Source organism: Talpa europaea (assembly GCF_964194135.1).
Source record: "Talpa europaea genome assembly, chromosome: 12".
NCBI lineage: Eukaryota > Metazoa > Chordata > Mammalia > Eulipotyphla > Talpidae > Talpa > Talpa europaea.
The window spans coordinates 69,660,857-69,680,687 of NC_140079.1; the positions used below are offsets into that span (position 1 = coordinate 69,660,857).

The 19,831-nt window shown below is 50.3% G+C and overlaps 1 protein-coding gene across 1 annotated transcript; it reads left to right on the forward strand.

Annotated features, from left to right (window-relative positions):
- Positions 1-867: 867 nt before the first annotated feature.
- Positions 868-15,899, forward strand: ARHGAP30 (Rho GTPase activating protein 30; the record flags this gene model as incomplete). The annotated part of the gene is made up of 12 exons (XM_084250360.1): positions 868-964; positions 6,170-6,272; positions 9,026-9,170; positions 9,986-10,068; positions 10,207-10,314; positions 10,709-10,836; positions 11,321-11,492; positions 11,577-11,680; positions 11,759-11,836; positions 12,285-12,686; positions 13,934-14,199; positions 14,289-15,899. 12 exons carry the CDS (start codon positions 868-870, stop codon positions 15,897-15,899), a joined length of 3,297 nt encoding a protein of 1,098 aa, XP_084106486.1.
- Between the last annotated feature and the right edge of the window lie 3,932 nt (positions 15,900-19,831).

Here is a 19,831-nt window from a genome sequence, read left to right on the forward strand (position 1 = left end):
TCCAGGTAGGAAAATGGATCCACGAGCCCCTCCCAGGACAGCCAGGACCTTTGCATGATGGTCAACCCTTATCCACCCCCACCTGCATTTCAGGTGGATAAAGGGCAGCGGGGGACACAGTAGCCCCTGTGTTTTACCGAAAAAGAAACGAAGCTCAACTGACTTCCACAGAACGTCAGTTGAGGATTTAAGACCGTCTATTTTCTTCTGCCTTCGTTTTCATACATATGGAAACATCTCAGTAAAGCAACGGACTCGGCTGAATCAAGGTCCATCTGGGCGGCCTCCCTCAAGGTGTGCCTGGCATGGTCCTGTGACACTCCACCCCCCTGCCCCCAGCCAGTATCTGGTCTCCAGCTTGAACCCGAATTCTGTTCTGTTCAGTGTCGTCACCTGCTTACGCCCCAGGCACCATCACTCCACCCTGGGCCTCTGACGTTCCCTTCCCTTGGCCAATAGTCGCAGTTCCAGCGACGGTGAGGGTGTGCATGTCGGCTACCTCCCCCACCCCTGTGGCTGCAAAGATGCTCTAACAGGAAGTGGGTTTGAGAAGTTGCACAGCTTCCTGCCCCCTGCACCCCCCCTCGCTGGGCTGTGTAGCGAAGAGTGAGTGCCAGGCCGGGCCACGAGACAGCTTCTTGCCAGGGTCCTGGTAGCTTCCTCTTGCACAGCCACTTCCGTGTGGTCGGGGACCCAGAGGCCAGAGTCGCTATCCGTTGCCCAGGCCACCCTCCACCCCCAGTTCAGAGCCCTGCCCCCCTGGGGCTGGGCCAAGCCCAAAGGCTGCCTGGGGCTTACATGGGGGACTGGTAGGGTAAAGGTCTTGGGGGACCGAGGTGGCTGGGCCTGAGCCCTGGGGCTCCGGCCATGAAGTCTCGGCAGAAAGGAAAGAAGAAAGGCAGTTCGAAGGAGCGGGTGTTTGGGTGTGACTTGCAGGAGCACCTGCAGCACTCCGGCCTGGAGGGTAAGGAGCCACCCCAGAGGTGTTGGTGGGTGGGTGGGGAGGTGCAGAGTGTTCCTAGTCCTATCTAGTTCAAGGACAGATGCAGCTTTTGCTGTTCCTGGGGCAGAGGTAATGGCTTGGGTTCACCGTCTAGGAGGTTGATGAGTAGGCAAGGCAGGAAATACGGTTTGGTGAAGAAGATAGGGTGGCTCCCTTGTGTAACTGCTGGGTTGGGAGACTGAGGAGTGAGGATGGCACTCTGGGGGCATCTCCGGTGAGGACAGAGAGATTGGAGAGCCAGGAGAGGTAGAGGAAGCAGAGTGCAGGGATGATGCTGGGTCAGGAGAAAGAGATTGTGGGACAGGGTCAGGAGATGAGTGGCTGAGGGGCTATGATGATCCTTGGATGAAGGAACCCCGGAGAGCAAGAAAAAGGCACTTAGGGAGGATGGAGGTTTCTAGTTGGAGGAGAGCACCCAGGGATAAAGTTCTTGGGCTCTGACCCAGCCACAGGCCAAGATGTGGGGTAGGGAGAGACCCTGCCCCTGTGACTCCTTGGTCCCCTTCCTTACAAAAGAGAAAAACATTCAAAGTAGAGGGCGAGGATTGAAGCTACTGAAATGGGGAACCCCCAGACAGTCACTGATTTGAAGATGGGTGGGGCACAAAGGAAGGTAGGTGAGGGGTGGTCTGTGGAGTTCACGCAGCTCGTCCAAGTTACCTGGGCTGGGGGGTGTCTGGAAGCCAGCAGGACCAAGCACAATGACCAGGCTCCCCGCTGTGCCTGACCTGGAGTAGCCAAAAAAAGTTGATAATATGATTTGAAATTGGACACAGGTTGCCCAGTCCAGCTTGTTTGTGGCACTTTTGAGCGCCTCCCAGAGAAGGGCACGATCTCTCCCAACCCCCACCCAATCTGTCATTTCCTCTTTGTTCTCTTGTACTCAAGGCCTGAGGAGGGAGGGTGCTGGTGGTTCCCAGCTCATTTCCTGCTAGAGGCTCCGCCTCTGTGTCCCCAGAGAACTCCTTCCCTTTTTTCCTCCCCTAGGGGCCCCCATCTTCATCGGCCTCAGTTAAGGGAAAGCCCAGACCCCAAGCAAGAGTGTCAAGCAGCTAAGTCTTCTTTGTGCCTTTCTCCCATAACTGGGTAGAGCTTTTCTCAAGAGATTCCGCTAAAGAAAGATGGTCTTGGTTGAGGATCACGTGGCTTCACTGGGGTTGGTGCTCTCCCATTCTCTCCCATATCCTCCATTCACTCTCCTCATGGGCCCACCCACCCTCTTCCCTGTGGCACCTTTGCCAATCCCATGTTGGCATAGCCAAGCCAGACTCCACTCTAGGAACACCCCTTTATTCTGTCTGCATTTCTGCATGTTTTCTTTTAGAGGGGGACACCTGGTTGCTGGGTCCTGATCCTAATGTATCCAGAGGGAGTGGGAAACACATCCTGCCCACACCAGCACCTCATCTGAGTCCAAGTGGGGACAGATCCTGCGCACCTGAGGATAGAGCCCACCCTCCTTGCTATCCCCAGCTCCTTAGGGCACAGAAACAGTGAGCGAAAAGACAGTGTCTGGTGGTGGCTTCTCCCTTTAATCCAACACCAGCAGGAATGAAAGCCAAGCCAGTGGAGATTTGTGATTCGGTTAGTTTATCCAGTTATCCTGGACCCATCCTTATACCCTTGCTCTAGCTCACCATCATATCCCAGCTCTTAGCCCTGGGTGGGTCTCTTCCTCCTGAGCCATGTATGTGTTGAGTTCTATTTTTCCTTCTCTTTCTCTCTTTGATACCCTGTTTGGGTTTCTGATTCTCTAGGTCCCTAAAATTGGGACCCGCCTCTGTGGCCCACCCACCCTCTTTTTTTTTTTTAAGATTTATTTATTTATTTATTTATTTATTTATTTATTTATACAAGAACCAGGGTACAGGCCAGATGCGTGGGAGGGTGAGAGGATTCACCAGAAACAGAGTGGGAAGAAGAACAGGCAGGCTGACAAAATACACTGCTGAGGGGAGCAGCGGGTGAGACAGGAGAGGTCTGCCCCGCCATGTGGGACCCTCGCCGGCTGGCTGGGATCCAACCAGTGCTGCAGAGGCTGCCGGCAGCTTCACAGCGCTGAAGCTCAACTGCTGCGCCACCAGGGGAGGCCCCACCCACCCTCTTGATATCTCTATTCTTTGATTTATCACCCCAACCGTCTTTTGATTTTTACCTCTAATTCCACCTCTCTGGCCTGTTATCTCTTTCTATACCTCCTTGACCCTTTCCCTCTTTGGCTGTAACTCCTCAGGCTCTCCAATGCCTTCGTGCAGTGCCTTTTCTGGAGGTTGAAAATCAAGAGTATGGGCCTCCCCGGTGGCGCAGCGGTTGAACGCTGGGTTGCGAAGCTGCCTGCGGCCTCTGTGGCGCCGGTTCGATCCCCGGCTGCTCCCCGGCCACCAGAGGAGGGTCCCACATGGCGCGCAGACCTCTCCTGCCGCCCCCTGCTCCCCTCAGCAGTGGACTTGGGTCCTTCTGCCTGCTCTGTTCCCTGCTCTGGCTCCGGTGAATTCTCTCACCCTCCTGCGCTTCTGACTGTACCCAGTGCATGTATAAACAAACAAACAAACAAACAAATAAAACATGCCTCTATTTAAAAAAAAAAAAATCAAGAGTAGAATGGGATGGGGAAGACCTAGCAGCACATGTGGAAGAACTGGAGAGTAGGTGACAGTAGGTATTTAGGAGTCAACAGGCTGATGTGGTGGCCAGAAGAACTGATACAGCATCAGGCACTGAGAGTGGAGCCGGCCCCAACTCTGCATTTAGTCCTGGGAACCGAGGTCAGGCGACCCTGGCAAGGGGGTAAAGGTCCTGAAGGTATGATTCAGGCCAGGACTAAGGCGAAGTGCGAGAATGCAAAATTAAAGGAAGCCTAACTGTCAAGATTGTGCACATGCATGGTTGGCATTTGCACAACCCAAAGACTGAGAGCTTCCTTAGATTTTGGAAGATACCTTCCTTGTCTCACCCAAATTGTGGCTCTGTGCAGAAGGGCAAAAGGTGTAGACATACTGGGGCCTCCGTGGTGGCACAAGGGGTTAAGATGCAGCATTATGAAGATATCTGCAGACACTGCTAAAGCACGAGTTCAATTCCCAGCCAGGGAGCTGACCCACATGGCACAGCAGAACTCTCCTGTCTTTCCTGCTGCTCCCCTCAGCAGTGTATTTCAGTAGATCTGCCTGTTCTGTTTCCTATTCTGGCTCTGGTGAATCTACTCACTCCCCACACCTCTGGTCTGTACCCCAGTTCTTGTATGCATGAAAAATCTTTAAAAAAAAAAAAAAAAGGTGTAGACACCAGGTCATGTGAGAAGGGTTTAAAATAGTGGTTGATACATGTATTAATGAATGCCTTCTTTATATATTTCTATCTTACTTAATTGCACAAAACCCAAAACTTCACAATTAAACAGGGAAAGAATTGGGTTGAAGGGAAAACAAGGGTAAGATTAGTACCCAGAAATGCTTACCAGGTGGTTCTATATGATTCCTAAATATGGGAGCTGAGCTTTACTTGTGGTTAGAAAAGTAATATAATCAGGTACAAGACTCATAAAGCCTGTAAGAAAAAGAAAAGGGATAGCATAGGAGAAACACAGTTTTTTCCTGCCACTGACACCTGATGGTGATTGCTCTGGTGAGTCTTAGTTAGAGGGGCGCAATGCTCGGTGTCAGGCAATATTCTCTATTCAATACCAAGGGGCTCCAGCAAGCCCCATAACTGATTGATTCATTCAGTGACATTTAATAAATATTTATTGATCACCTGTGTTTTGGTACAATGCTGGGGAGGATGTTACCATGTCTCACAAGATATGGATACAAAAGAAACTAAGAACAAAAGGCCATAAGTACTATAATTCAGGTGTGTAATCCAAGGACTGGGGAAGGAAAATACAGATGTAGACAAAAGATTCAAAATTAGAGGTGATGTTTGAGATGTGTTTTGGTGAATGCATAGGAGTTCACCAGGCAGAGATGGGGAAGTGCGTATTTCCAGGCAGCAGAATAAGTGATGGTACCAAGGCTTGTTGGTGTAGTAGCACAGGGCGTGGTCCCAGGCTTTGCTGGGGAACTGGCTAGAGCTGCGGCCCGCATGGCAGCTGGCCCTGTGGTGAAAGGTCTCCTATGCCATGCTGAGGAGCTTGCTTTATTCAGCATCTGTAGTTGGCATTGGAGACTGGGATGGAGCAGGACGCTTCCGTAAGGAGTCAAAGCAGGGAAGTGCTTTAGAAAGATGACTCTGGAGTCAGCTGGCCTTGTGGAGAGGGTTTTTGAGGGTTTCCCAGGTGCGAGATGCCAATCTGAGGAATACTGAGATGGGTCACACTTAAATCTTGCCCTTAGTAGCTTAGTCTAGGAGCAGGGGTGAGCCAGGGGTTGGAAGAGCTAAGACAACTTTTTTTGCACTCTTGCACTCCTGTATTTGAATTCTGGGTGACACTGGGCACTCGTGATTTCCTGAATGTTCCATTTCCTTGTATGTAAAATGGGAGTAGGGGCCTTGAACTACCTGGATGCTTCTCTTCTGAGCTGGCCTGTCTGACCGGCTGTCATGATTTTGTCTACCTTCTTGCCAGAAGGGAATATTGGTACTGTACCAAGGAATCAATGTTCCTTTTTCTATTTTTTTGTTGAGGTAACCTCGCTGTATAGGTTTCCAGGATGCAGCTTCTCACCTCAGCAACTATTTATCACACCACGCCCTCCACCAGATGCCCAGTCTCCACCCACGCCCACAATGTTCCTTTAACCAGACTTATGTAAATGCTCTTCTTAGACCAGTCCTTTTCCTTGACTCTCTTTCCAGCCAGATTGCTGCCCCATAAAAATGCTGGAGTAGCAACTGGTAATTATAGAGAGACAAATTTCAAGTTAACAAAGGCAGGACTTTCTAACAAAGGGCTGGGAAGCCTGGAGAGGCAGTGGGCCCTCCTCCCTGGGGCATGAGGGGACATTATGCTTCTCCTGAGGCTCCAAACCCCATGGGGAGGGATATTATAGAGGCATTGGCCCAGTTGGAGCTGATGTCTTGCAAGAATCTTTTGAACAAGTTTTTATTTCATGAGTTTTGCTCTCAATCTTCCCCAGCCCCCTCCCCCCAAGCTTCTGTTTCTCAGGCCCCTTGAAGTGTGCCCCCTCCCAGAATTCTGACTGCTTCTCTGTGTTTTGTCCCTAGTGCCGCAGGTGCTAAAGAGCTGTGCAGACTTTGTGGAGGAGCATGGTGTGGTAGATGGGATCTATCGCCTCTCAGGGGTCTCCTCCAACATCCAGAAGCTCCGGTGAGTGGGGCAGTGAGGCCAGGGCTGCAGGGCCAGGAGGCTGGGGAGCAAGAAAGGAGGGGAAGAGATATAGGTGTTAGGCACTGTCTAAGGGAGGTGTTCTAGAGCAATCTCCTCAGGAAAGGAGAGATCACTCCCCCATGCCCCAGCCTGTGCACACACAAGCATGTGCACACACAAGTTCACTCATACACACACTCTTACACTCTCACACACGCTCTCACACTCACATACACACTCTTCCACTCCCACATACACATACCCAGCTTTAAAAAAATTAGATATGGGACCTCCCTGGTGGTGCAAAGGGTTAAGATACAGCACTATGAAGCTATCCGCAGCCACTGCAGCACGAGTTCTATCCCCCGCCAGGGAGCAACCCACATGGCGCAGCAGACCTCTCCTGTCTTGCCTGCTGCTCCCCTCAGCAGTGTATTTCACTCAGTCTGCCTGTTCTGTTCCCCACTCTGTCTCTGGTGAATCCTCTCACCCCCTGCACCTCTGGCCTACACCCCAGTTCTTGTATGCATAAATAAATGAAATCTTTTTTAAAAATTAGATATAATTCATATACCATAAAATCCACCATACATAAATATATGATTCCATGGTTTTATATATTAAAAATGTATATATTAGAATAAATGTTACATATTATAGCTATTTATAGATAATATATACATTTCAATATATTATTTTATTGTTTATATATTGTTTTATATCTTAATTTTTATATTGTTATTTATTAAAAATTTTGTGTTGTAAGTAATTTGTGTACTAAATATTTTTAAATTTATATATTAAAAATAGGAAAGTATATTCACAAGATTGTACAATCATCATCACTAGCTAATTCCAGAACATTTAATCACCCCCAAAAAAACCCTAGACCCATTAGCAGTCATTCCATATCTCTCTGTTCCCCCTGTCCCTGGCAGCCACTAATCTATTTTCTGTTTCCATGGATTTGCCTATCCTGGACATTTCATGTAAATGGAGTCATATAATTGTTAACTTTTTATGTCTAGCTCTTTTGACTTAAACGTATTTTCAGAGTTCATGGATGCTGCTGCATGTGGCAGTACTTTCATTTCTTTTTTGTGCCTGATTAACATTCCATTGTATGATTATGCCACATTTTGTTTATCCAGTTATCAGCTGATGGCTATTTGGGTTGTTTCCACCTTTTCGCTATGATAAATATGCTGCTCTGAACATTCATCACAAGTATTGTGTGGATAGATGGTTTCAGTTCTCTTGAAACTATACCTAGGAGCGCAATTGCTGAGTCATATGGTAACTCTATGTTGAACTTTTTAAGGAACTACCAAATTGGTTTCCATAGTGATAGAATTGCTTTACATTCCCACCGATAATGTAAGAGGGTTCCAAATTCTCTACATCCTTGCTTATTCTTCCTACTGTGTGACTTTTTAATTATAGCCATCCTAGTGGGTATGAAGTGATATTTATATTTGCATTATCCTAGTAGCTAATGATATTGAACATCTCTTTATGTGCATATAGGCCATTTGCAGATCTTCTTTGGGGAAATGCCCATTCAAATACAGTGCCCATTTTAAATTTTTTTTTTTTTAAAGATTTATTTATTTATGCAAGAACTGGGGTATAGTCAGAGGCACGGGAGAGTGAGAATTCACCATAGACAGAGCAGGGAGCAGAACAGGCAGATGGACCCAAGATACTGCTGAGGGGAGCAGTGGGCGAGGCAGGAGAGGTCCGCCATGCCATGTGGGTTTCTCCCTGGCTGGCCGGGAATCGAACCCACACTGCAGAGGCTGCGGACAGCTTCACAGCACAGTGCTCAACCTGCTGCGCCACCGGGGAGGGCCAATTTTTTTCTTTTGAGTTGCAAGAGTTCTTTTTATATTCCGAATATTAGATGTTTATTATGTCTACAATTTGCAAATATTTTCCCCCATTCAATGGGTTGGCTTTGCTTTCTTTTTTTATTATTATTGAATTTGATTTTTAAAATAATTTTTAAAAGATTTATTTTTTATGCATTCAAGAACTGGGGTAGAGGCCAGTGATGCAGGGGAAGGGGTAGGGTGAGAGCATTTACCAGAGACAGAGTGGGAGCAGAACAGGCAGATCTACTGAAATACACTGCTGAAGGGAGCAACACAGGAGAGGTCTGCTGCTCCATGTGTGTCACCTCCCTGGCCAGGCATGGAACTCATGCTGCAGTAGTTGTGGATAGCTTCAAAGTGCTGACGCTTAACCCCTTCCACCACCAGGGAGTTCCTGGCTTCACTTTCTTAGACACAGAAAAGTTTGTAATTTTGATGTTCAATATATCATATTTTTTTCTTTGGTTGCTAGTACTTTGGGTGTCAGTCATATCTAAGAAACTGTTGCCTAATCCCAGGTCATGAAGAGTTATACTTATGTTGACTTCTAAGAATTACATTCACTTATTTTTACGTTTACCCCCCCCCCAAAAGCATTTAGGCTCAACTCCCACTTCCACCAGCACACCCTCATTTGCTACTCAAACTTGAAGCTATATCTCTGATCTGTATCCCTGTCCATGCACAGATCCACTACCTCATCTTCAATATCCTCCACATGTCAGCATGTGCAAAGCCTTCCACTTGCCTCATGTGTATACAAGCCCCAACCCCAACTGTCTTCTGTCCACATCCCACACATATTCACCCTCAACCCTGCCTGAGCCATCTCTACATCCCCTGGTCCCCACTACGCCTGACCACTCTGCACCCCCCCAGGCAGGAGTTTGAAGCTGAACGGAAACCAGACCTGCGGAAAGATGTTTACCTGCAGGACATACACTGCGTCTCCTCCCTGTGCAAGGCCTACTTCAGAGAACTGCCAGACCCCCTGCTCACTTACCGGCTCTATGACAAGTTTGCTGTGAGTTGAAAGGCAGGGGTGTGGAAGAGCGGGCTCAGGTATGATTGCTCTGGTTTTCACATTCTCAGTGTGTTCAGTGCCAGAATCCTAGTGATCGTGAATGATACATAATACATTACTGGGGAAAAGACTCCTCTCCTTGAGCCTCGCGTTTCTCCCTCTCTTCATTTTCCCTCCTCCATGTCCTTTCACTAAGGTCTGCAGACCCCAGTGTAGGGGGCTTGAGACTGGGGCAGAGCAGAGACCAGGTGATCAGAGTAGGATGGCCATGGAAATCACCTAGCCCAGACCTTCCTTCATCAAAGAGAATGAGAACCCTTCTTAGAAGTCAAAACTTTTTCTAGGATGCACCACCATGAACTCTCATACACATGAGAAAAATGCTATCCTGGATTGGGTGACACTTTAAACATAAATACATTGCATTGCGCACAGGAGTATTTGGAGATGTAGAGCAACTGCCCCACACCCTGAAACCTTCAGGCTTGAAACCTGGAGGTGAGACTGGGCGGGCACAGGCTTTCTAGGAGATCTTGGAATAACTCTCAGGCCCAGGGGCACCCACAGGATGGATGGATGTGCCACCGATGCACTCCAGTTCCAGGTTTGCAATGAAGATGCTAAGGCAGAGAGTGACAGTAGCTTAAGGTCCCAAAGTTATTAAGTGGCATAACCAAGATTCATCTGCATGTCTTGTGGGACATGTGGGCAACAGAACAGATGCCTCCTGAGAGCCTGGCTCAGAGGTCTGGGGAGTGAGCATGGGAAATGCTGCGTCACTGACTCCTACTTCTTGGACACTTGTCCCCAATCAGGAGGCTGTGGCAGTGCAGTTGGAGCCTGAGCGTTTGGTTAAGATCCAGGAGGTGCTGCGAGAACTCCCTATCCCAAACTACAGGTGGGCTCCCTCACACTGCCCATGTTCTCTCTCTACCCTGGAGCCTTGACTAGACCCTTCTTTTCTGGCTCCCAGGCCCCATTCCTTCCCAAGGGATTCCCATGTGCCTCCTACCCGATTCTGCCCCCTTTTCTGCAGGACGCTGGAGTTCCTCATGCGGCACTTGGTGCACATGGCCTCTTTCAGCGCCCAGACCAACATGCATGCTCGCAACCTGGCCATCGTGTGGGCCCCCAACCTGCTGAGGTGGGCACGTGTGTGGGCAGTATGTTGGGATTCTAGTAGAGCCTGGAGAATGTACCTGTTGGGGTGTGACTCTGTGGATACACTGGAGAGGGGATGGGGGTCACACAGAGCCCAGTGAGAAGCAGGAAGGGTGAAGATAACATTGAGTGAGATTCGCCACACCCACTTGAGCCCCTTCTCTGAGTGTGAGTAAAGTAGATATAAAATTTGAGGTGGATGTCCAAGAAGAAGCTTCTTTGAGGACACTTCCTCATTTGAGTCTTGATTCATCATGGGGTATAAGAGGAAAATATTGGGTTAAAAGCATGCAGGGGAGAGAGGATGTGGTATTTTGGGGAAGAATTCAGATAATGCAATGTGGAGGTCTTGAGGAGGAATACCCACATCTCTACAGGTCTAAGGACATAGAGGCCTCGGGCTTCAATGGGACGGCAGCTTTCATGGAGGTGCGTGTGCAATCCATCGTGGTCGAGTTCATCCTCACGCATGTGGACCAGCTCTTTGGGGGTGCTGCTCTCTCTGGTTAGTAGCTGTACCCCCCATCACCACCATCTGTCTGGAGAATCATATCAGAGTCTCAGAGTGCCCCAAATATCATGCAGTTCATTGCCCCATTTTGCAGATGAGAAAACTGAGGCTGATAGAGAGGTGGTGTTTATGGACACTTGAAGACACTGGAGAGATGATGCGGCACTCAGGACTTGAGCAGGCTTCTGCTCTCTCTCCAGGGCACAGACTGATCTGTCAATTCCTGTCCTGGCTCTCAAGGCTAGTGCCCTAGTGCCTGGTCATTCCTACCCCAGCCCACCAGGCCAAAGTCCTGGGCTCTCCTTGTCCTCTTTGCCCCCAAAGACACCTTCTTGGAGAGTTAGGCATGAAGGAGTGTCTCCTGGGTTCTGAGTATCCCTGGAAGAGTTGTTGGTGAATGGGAGGGAACAGTGAAGAGCAAGGTCCAGAGGGCTCTCTGGTCTCTGCTCTGGTTGGTCAACTCCTCTGCTTTTCCCAGGTGGTGAGGTGGAGGGCCGGTGGCAGTCACTTCCCGGGGCCCGTGCATCAGGCAACCCTGAGGACTTTATGCCGAGGGCAGTGCCCTACAACCTGCCGAGCATCCTGCAGGCTGGTGATGGTCCCCCACAAATGCGACCCTACCACACTATCATCGAGATCGCAGACCACAAGTAAGGCCTCCACCTGGGGCCTCCTTCCCTGTACTGATCCTTGGGCCGTGACGGACGCCCCATTGATCTCGCCATTCCCTCCAGGAGGAAGGGGTCTCTGAAGGTCAGGAAGTGGAGATCTATCTTCAACCTGGGTCGCTCGGGCCATGAAACCAAGCGTAAATTTCTACGGGGGGCTGAGGACAGGGGTAAGTGTGGGGAAAAGTAGGGGGAGCTATGTTGAGTGCAGGCCAGACGCCAGCCCTATGCACATCCCTGTCTTGCAGAGGAAAAGTCTGATAAGGGGACACTGCGGCCAGCCAAGAGCATGGACTCCCTGAGTGCTGCTGCCGGGGTGAGCGATGGTGAGTGTAGGTGTCACTACTCTGTGTGTTTATGTCTCTACATGTGGCCAAGTGTGCTCAATAATTTAAAAAAAATGTAGTGAGTGCCTGTTATATTGTAGCCACAGTCCTGGATGCTAGGCTTCCAGAGATGGGCTTATCCTCTTGTCTGTGGGTGTGTTCATATGAGTATGTGGAAGGACAGTGTGTGTGTGTGTGGGGGGGGGTGTTTGTGTGGGAGGGGTTTGATGGCAGTGACGTTAGCTGCAGGAAGGGAAGGGGTCTCCTTAGGTATATTAAGTGGGATGACCTTGTGGACCAATGAGGGTTGATAGTAGTGGTCAAGGAAGCTGGACCTGGTGCCTTCCTGCCTTTCCAACTTGAGAAAGAAGGGAGTGTTCTCCAGAGCCTTCGGAGGCATCCTAGTCCCTTGCATCTGGATTTATTGCCTACCTCTTTGTACACCCAGAGCCAGAGGGTGTAGTGGGACCCAGTAGTCCCCAGCCATGTCCACTGCTGCCTGAGAGCCTTGAGATGGAGTCTGTGGAGGCAACAGAGGAGGAGCAAGAGACTGAGGCAGAGAGATTGGACAGCACGAATTCTGAGCCAGGCACCCCTCGAGCTGGCCGGTCAGCAATCCGCTCTGGGTGCAGCAGTCGTGCAGAGCGCTGTGCCGGTGTCCACATCTCAGATCCCTACAATGTCAACCTCCCTCTACACATCACTTCCATCCTCAGCATGCCCCCAAACATCATCTCTAACGTCTCCTTGACCAGACTTACCCGTGGCCTTGAGTGCCCCGCTCTACAGACACGTCCTAGCCCTGCCTCTGGCCCTGGCCCTGGCCCTGGCCCCGGCCCTGGGCCTCCAGGTAAGGACTCTGGGATTGCCCAGGATTTAGAAGAAGGGACCAGAACTCTAGGCTGAAGGTCTGATTTTACTATTCAGGGAAGGTCAGAGGCCTCAGTCCTTGGACTTTGGGGCTTTACCTTCAGCTGTTTCTCTGGATTTGAGGTTGGGGAGAATCAGCAATATTACCAGGTTGTATGAAATATGTAGGGAGAGGATCTCTGGAAGCCTTCAGATTTTGAGATACTCAAGAATGGGGGTCTGTGTCAGACATGTACAGCAGGGGTTACTAAATACTAGTGGAACTAGATAGTAGATGAGAATGATGATGATAACATTAATACTAATAGCTAACATTTAAAGGGAACTTATTATGTGCTATGTTAAGGACTCAGCAAGCATTAGCTTATTTTCCCATAACCTTAAGACACAGGTATTGCTCACAGCAGAACTTGAAATTAATTAATTAATTAAAAATTCACTTTACACATCTTTTAAAAAAACAAAACTTCTTTATGCATACTAGAGCTGGGGTGTAAGGCAGAGTTGCAGGGGTGAGAGGATTCACCAGAGTCAGAGTTGGGAGCAGAACAAGCAGATTGACTGAAACACACTGCTGAGGGGAGCAGCAGGCAAGACAGGAGAGGTCTGCTGTGCCATGTGGGTTAGCTCCTTGGCTGGGAATCGAACTCATGCTGCAGTAGCTGTGGATAGCTTCATAGTGCTGATGCTTAACCTCTTGTGCCACTAGGGAGGCTCCAGAACTCGATATTTAATGAAGCAATTTACTGGTGATATAGGCAGTAAATTAGTGGGGATCTGATCTTTGCTCTGACTCCAGATCCTGAAGTGTCATGGATGAGAAGATGGAGGCAACAGAGGGTGGTGGGTAAGGAGATGGGCTATAGAATTAAGTAGACTTGGGTTCAAATTTTGATGGTGCCACTTGCTTGTGGCCTTGGAGAGACCATTTAAGCTCTCTGAGGCTTAATTTTCTCACGTGTAAAATAGGGATAAATTATAGGAGTGTTTTGTAAGGAAAGTAAGACAGCACATCATAAAATGTATAGTATGGTGTATGGCACCTGGAAGAAGGTCAGTGAAAGTAGTCATAAGCCATCCATTAGGATATTTGGTCTGAATGGACAGCCATATGGAATTTCTGCACTGGGAGTGTTGGCCCCACACTCTAGCTAGGAAGATCTACATTGGAAAGAGCCAGGGCTAGTCTTGACCTTTGTATTCTTGGGACTCTCTCTCTCCCAACAGATGAGAAGTCAGAGTCAGGTTCAGTCCCAGGTCACCTGGCTGCCTCAGGCCCAATGGACATGGCCCCAGCTCTGGAGGACTGCCTATCCCAGGAGGTGCAGGATACCTTCTCCTTCCTAGAGGACTCAAGCAGCTCAGAGCCCGATTTGGTGGGGGTGGAGGATGGGGCGGTGGCCAAGGCAGGAGCAACAGGAGCAGCCTTCTCCCCTGGCGAGGACGACTCTGGGATGGGCTACCTGGAGGAGCTCCTGGGAGTTGGGCCTCAGGTAAGGAGGAGCTGTCCTGGGTTTGGGGGTGGTAAGGAATCCAGAGTAGACAGGGCCACTGGTGCTGAGCCACAATGTTGTGCCTACAGGTGGAGGAATTCTCGGTGGAGCCCCCGCTGGATGACTTGTCTCTGGATGAGGCACAGTTCGTCTTGGCTCCAAGCTGCTGTTCCCCAAACTCTGACTCCAGGCCTGAAGCAGAGGAAGAAAGTGGGGAGGAAGTCTTTTTGAGTGCCTATGATGACCTAAGTCCCCTTTTGGGGCCCAAACCCCCAAGCTTGGAGAGTCCAAGGAGTCTGGAGGAAAAGGTGGCAGGGTGTGGGACTTTGACTGAGGAAGAGAAAGGGTGTTGGGGAGTTGGGGAGAACAAGGATGCTGAGCCTGGAAGAAGATGGGACATCAGGGAGGATGCTGAGGGAAGTCCAGAGAGTGAGGTAGAGGCTAGAGAGGCTGTTGAGGAAGGCAGGGAGACTAGGGGAAGCCAAGAGGTGATGGTCAGTTTGAAAGAAGGGAGTGGGGAGTTGACAGAGACCAAGGGAGAGAAGTCCAAAGATGAGAAGGAGGATGAGAAAAGGGAGGAAAATAAGTGTGTTGAGGAGATAGGAGATGAGCAGGGTAAAGATAAGGAGGAAAGAAAGACAGAGAGAGAAAAAGTGACTGGAGAAGGAGAGGAGGCCCAGGCAGAAGCTGGGAGAGACACAGAGCCGATAGCCCAGGAAAGCCAAGTTGACAAGGAAAGCTGGGAAGTTATTCAGAAAGAAGAGGCTGAGGGAGTCATAGAAGATGAGATCAAAGGACAGAGGGAGAATGGGGACCAAGAGGTAAGAGAAGACCAAGGAGATGATGAAGAGGGCAGAAGGGCAAAAGCAGCAGCTGCAGAAGAGGAGGTCAGCAAGGAACAGGAGAGTGGGGATGGAGAGGCTGAGAGAGACCAGAGTGCTGGAGATGGCCATTTAGAAGAGGGCTCCCTTCCTGAAAAGTTGTATGTAGAGTCCCTGCAGGTTGACAATGCCAAAGAGGACAATTCCCAGTCCTGTGAGATGAAACAGGTGGCCCCAGAACCACCCCAGCCAGAGGAAATGGAGCCTGAGGGGCAGACCAGTTCAGAAGGTTGCCATGTGTGCCCCTGTCCCCTTGGTTCAGCTGGTGGTGTGGGCATGCGCTTTGCTTCCACCCTGGTCCAAGTCCAACAGGTCCGCTCTGTGCCTGTGGTGCCCCCTAAACCACAATTTGCCAAGATGCCCAGTACAATGTGTAGCAAGATCCATGTGGCGCCTGCAAAGCCAAGCCCAAGACCTGGTCGACTGGATGGGACTCCTGGGGAAAGGGCTTTGGGGTCCCGAACCTCCCGCTCCTCTTGGAAGAATGGGGGCAGTCTTTCCTTTGATGCTGCTGTGGCCCTAGCCCGGGAACGCCAGAAGACTGAGGCTCACGGAGTTCGACGGACCCAGACTTGTACAGGTGGTGGGGACTATAGCCTCATCCCCAGAACCTCCCCCTGTAGCATCGCCCCTGCCCATTCTCCTCGGCCCCTTAGCTGCCTGGACCTGTCATCTGAAGGCAAAGAAGGGTCTGGACCCCGGAGTCGTCTTAGTCTTCCCCTTAGAGAATCCTTGCCCCCTGACCCCATTATGCTTCCCCAGTGCCGATCATATACAATCGAAACACAGGATGACCCTGGGAAAAGTAAGGGACTGTGATTAGGACTAGAGCCCTAGGCAAAGGGCACGGTATGTGGGCTTGACTTTTTTCAGTTTTAGACAGTTTCTTACGCAGTCTGAGAGGCTGTAATATCCAACTCTCTAGACTTTGGTCCTGCAGCTTCACTTCTGAACTGTAGGAGGCACTGCACTCATCCATTTCCCTGAGTGTCTCATTCACAAAGCACTTATCCCCCAAGAGATGCTTAAGAGTCATCAATGTTGTTTCCAAAGATTGAAGCTACTGACCAAAGAGGAAATGGAGTCTTCTAAAGCAAAGAATAAAGGAGGTGGTCTTGCTTCGGCAGCACATATACTAAAATCTGAATGATACACAGGAGAGTAGAAGGGCCCAAGCACCAGGATGACATGCGAATTCGTGAAGCGTTCCCTATTTTTTCATTTATCACAAGAAATGTAGATGATGCAAATAGGGTTCCGGGGGGAAAAAAGTAATCATAATAAAGTAAAAATCAAAATCAACAGGCAACTATAAACTAGAGACCTTCTGCCCTGGGGAGGAGGGGATAATTCGTTCAAGAGTGAATGGATGATGGGAATTTCTCAGTAACTACAACTGAGAAAAATGCACACGTTGTACAAAAATGAAAAATGATGTAAAAAAATATATAAAACAAAATGATAAAAAAAAAAAGAAGGGGGAACTTCAGGTAGCTACGTTCCTGCCCTTTTCTGATGCTGTGACCTTTTCATGGAGACCCTGGGTGGAGGCAGAGAAGACAAAGACTCTTCTAGAGTTGAGGCCCTGGAAGGACTGACCTCCATTCCAGTTATGCCCCCCTCTGCCTCCAGTGGCCTTGAGGAAGAGAACCCTATTCAGCTCTCTCTGGCCTCTCCTATTCCCTTTGGAATCACTTCCTCCTATTTTTGGAAAGGGGAATGGCCTCACTCAAGCCCTTGGGTTTATCTCCAAGCTGGGGTCACACATCACATTTTAGTCAAGGGTAATGTTTCAGAATAAACCTTGGATGTTTACATGTAAATAGTGTGGAGTCTCATTATTCTTATTGAAACCTTGACTTATAAGTATATGTTTAGCCAAACCTTGTCTTTTTGTTGTTGTTGTTTGGGTGCTTTCCTTAGTTGTTGCCATGGAGACCTGTGGCTAGAAACTAGAGCTGGGTTCATGGTGGTTAGCAAAAGAGGAAGAGAAACTTACTTTACATAATGTTCACTAGGTGCCAGTGAAGGCTGGATAGTCTGTGTGCACAGAATCTATGCCTTTGGTTTTATTTAATACACCTAATAATTGTGTGAGGTTGGCACTAGTACCAACCATTTTACAGATGAGAAAACTAAGACAACATTAAAAGACTTGCCAAAGAGCTTAGGTAAGACGTGGTGCAAGTGTTAGGGGGAAAAGGATGTCCCAAAGCTAATTCCATATAGGCTTTGTGGACTCCACCCCCACCCTAGGTCAAAGTCAAAGACACTGGGAACTCCAAATCCCATCACCACCAAAGGAAGGTGGCTGGGACCTGAGGGTGGGGTTAAGCAGCCAGGTGGATATAAAAGGCAGACACGTGGGCTTTGGGGCCCCCATTTTGGCTCTCCGCCAGCTCGCAGCGTCTGGCCAGCTCTGAGAGTGCTTTTTTTTTTTTTTTTTAAAGATTTATTTATTTATTTATACAAGCACTGGGTACATTCAGAAGCGTGGGAGGGTGAGAGAATTCACTAGAGCCAGATGGGGGGGTGCAGAGCAGGCAGAAGGACCGAAGTACACTGCTGAGGGGAGCAGCAGGCGGCAGGAGAGGTCTGCGCGCACCATGTGGGACCCTCCTCCTGTGACCGGGGAGCAGCCAGGGATCGAACTGGCGCTGCAGAGGCTGCGTCTGAGAGTGCTTTTTGGGTTTCCAGGTCGTCGGATCGGGTAGGACGCATTAAAGACTTTATTTCCCTATTTTTTCCCCCTGAGTTGTACATTTTCCTTATTTCCTTTTCTCTTGTAAATAAACCTTTTATTAACCTTTTGTGTGTGTGTGTGTGTAGTAGAGTTTTCATAAGTCCCTTTAAAGCGCGCGGGTGAGGACCCACAGCCAGGAACCCGTTTTAATATCGGGGTTGCTCTATAACAGAAGTAGGATAGCAAACTGGGTTTGTCTGGCCCCAGAGACCGAATTCTCCATTACACCTCATTTCTCCAAATCCATTAAGGGTAAGTCCTAAGACTGGAGTCAAGGTCCCGCTCACAGAAGTTGGTAGCCTTAAAGGTATTTTGGTTAGTGACCGCTGACGCTAACACAGAGGCATGTCCAAAGCCATACATGCGCAGATCTATGCTAATCACTAGTGTGAGGCTCTTCAAAAGGTGTCCTGATCCAAGATGGCGTCCAAATGGCCCTTGTTAAAGATGGCGCCTTCGACCTAAGTCCCTCCCTGCATGGAAGCTGGACTCTCTCCCACTTCTCCTGGAACTAAAAACACCCTATCCAGTAGCACAAGCTCCCCTCCTGCTCCTGCCGTACTTCTCCCGCGATTCAGCGGGACCCGTGAGCTAGCGAACCCCGACTACGTCCGCCCCTTTCAGCCCGCAACAAGATGTCGCGACCGGAAGTGGGCGGCACAAAGACGCGGGGGGCGGGCCGCGTCTGGGAGAACTTCCGCCCCTCACTAACATGGCAGTGGGCAGGCAGTGCGCATGAGCAGCTGCCCATGGAGAGACCCCGGTCCGGAGACCTAGCACACTGTCGGGGGAGATCGGCGAGCGAGGCAACCGAGGCCGGTGGGTGTGGGGCCGGGCGGGGTGTGGAGACTTGGGCGGGAGGGCTGGCAGGGCGGCCAGCCGTGGTTTTGTAGTCTAGGAGGTCCCGAGAACACGCCTTTGTTTTGAGGGAGGGGGCCGCGCCAGCTTCTTTATCTCGGGCCCCCTTTGTGGGCCGAACGCACCCCAAGCCCTCCCTGCGCCGCCCGCGACTGCTGGGGTCCCTGTGCCCCTGCCTGCTGCTAGCCCTCGCGCCCCCCGATTCTTGCTTTCTGCCACCCAGGGCCTCCGCACCCCGCCTCCTGCGTTCCGAGCCACCGCGCCCCTTGCCTCCTGCGATCCAGACCCCTGCGCCCCCCGCCTCCGGGGCCCGGCCCCCCGCGCCCCCTGCCTTCTCTGCGCGCGGCGAGCTGGCGGTCCCTGCGCCTGGGGCTGGGCTCCCGCTTTGGGCTGGAGGGTGCCCTGAGAGGCGACGCCGCGTTCTGGGGGAGCTCCAGGCGCCCGACTTTCTTTCGGGGCTTGGGTTTTTTTCCTTTTGTATCCAGACTTAGCCAGTGTTCTCTCTGGGCCCTCCTGGCCTGAGCATGCCGTGTCCTAGCCCGGTGTCGGCATCGCATAGCCTAAAACTCAGGAAAGGCTTCCGGAGGGCCAGCTAAGGCTGGACTAGGTCGTCTGACCCCGCTGCTAGGTGCCCTCGGGGGCGCCGCGCCTGACAGCTGTGGGCGATCGAGCCGCCTCCTGCGCCCCGTGCTAGCGTCACTGCCTCCCCCTGCAGCCCGCTGCAAGGTCGGGGGAGCGCTCACTCCCTCCTCAGTTTTGCGGATTGGGAGGAGATAGGTGGTCCCGAAACAGTAGTCTGCTTCTACTTCCCCTTAGGGACTGGGATCTTTCTTCTTGCGGCGCTACTTCCTCTGCGTAGTTTCACTTTCAGTTCCTTTTTATTTTTGGCGCGGGGGGTAGGTGTTGGGGGTTAACACTTTACGTAAAAATGGGCTTTACAAGGCTCGTTTTTCCTTGAGAGGAAAGGTTTGGGGGACCTATGGGTGGAGAGCTTACAAAAATCCCAACCCTTTTGCGACGGGATTATTTTATTGTTTTGTGTTGTTTCTTTCTGGAGGTATCTTTCTGCTCAGCCTTTTGTTTTTCCTGCTCTCCGGATAGGTGTGGGGGTGCTAGGTCCTAGGGCAATGTATTTCTCCCATATTCTCTC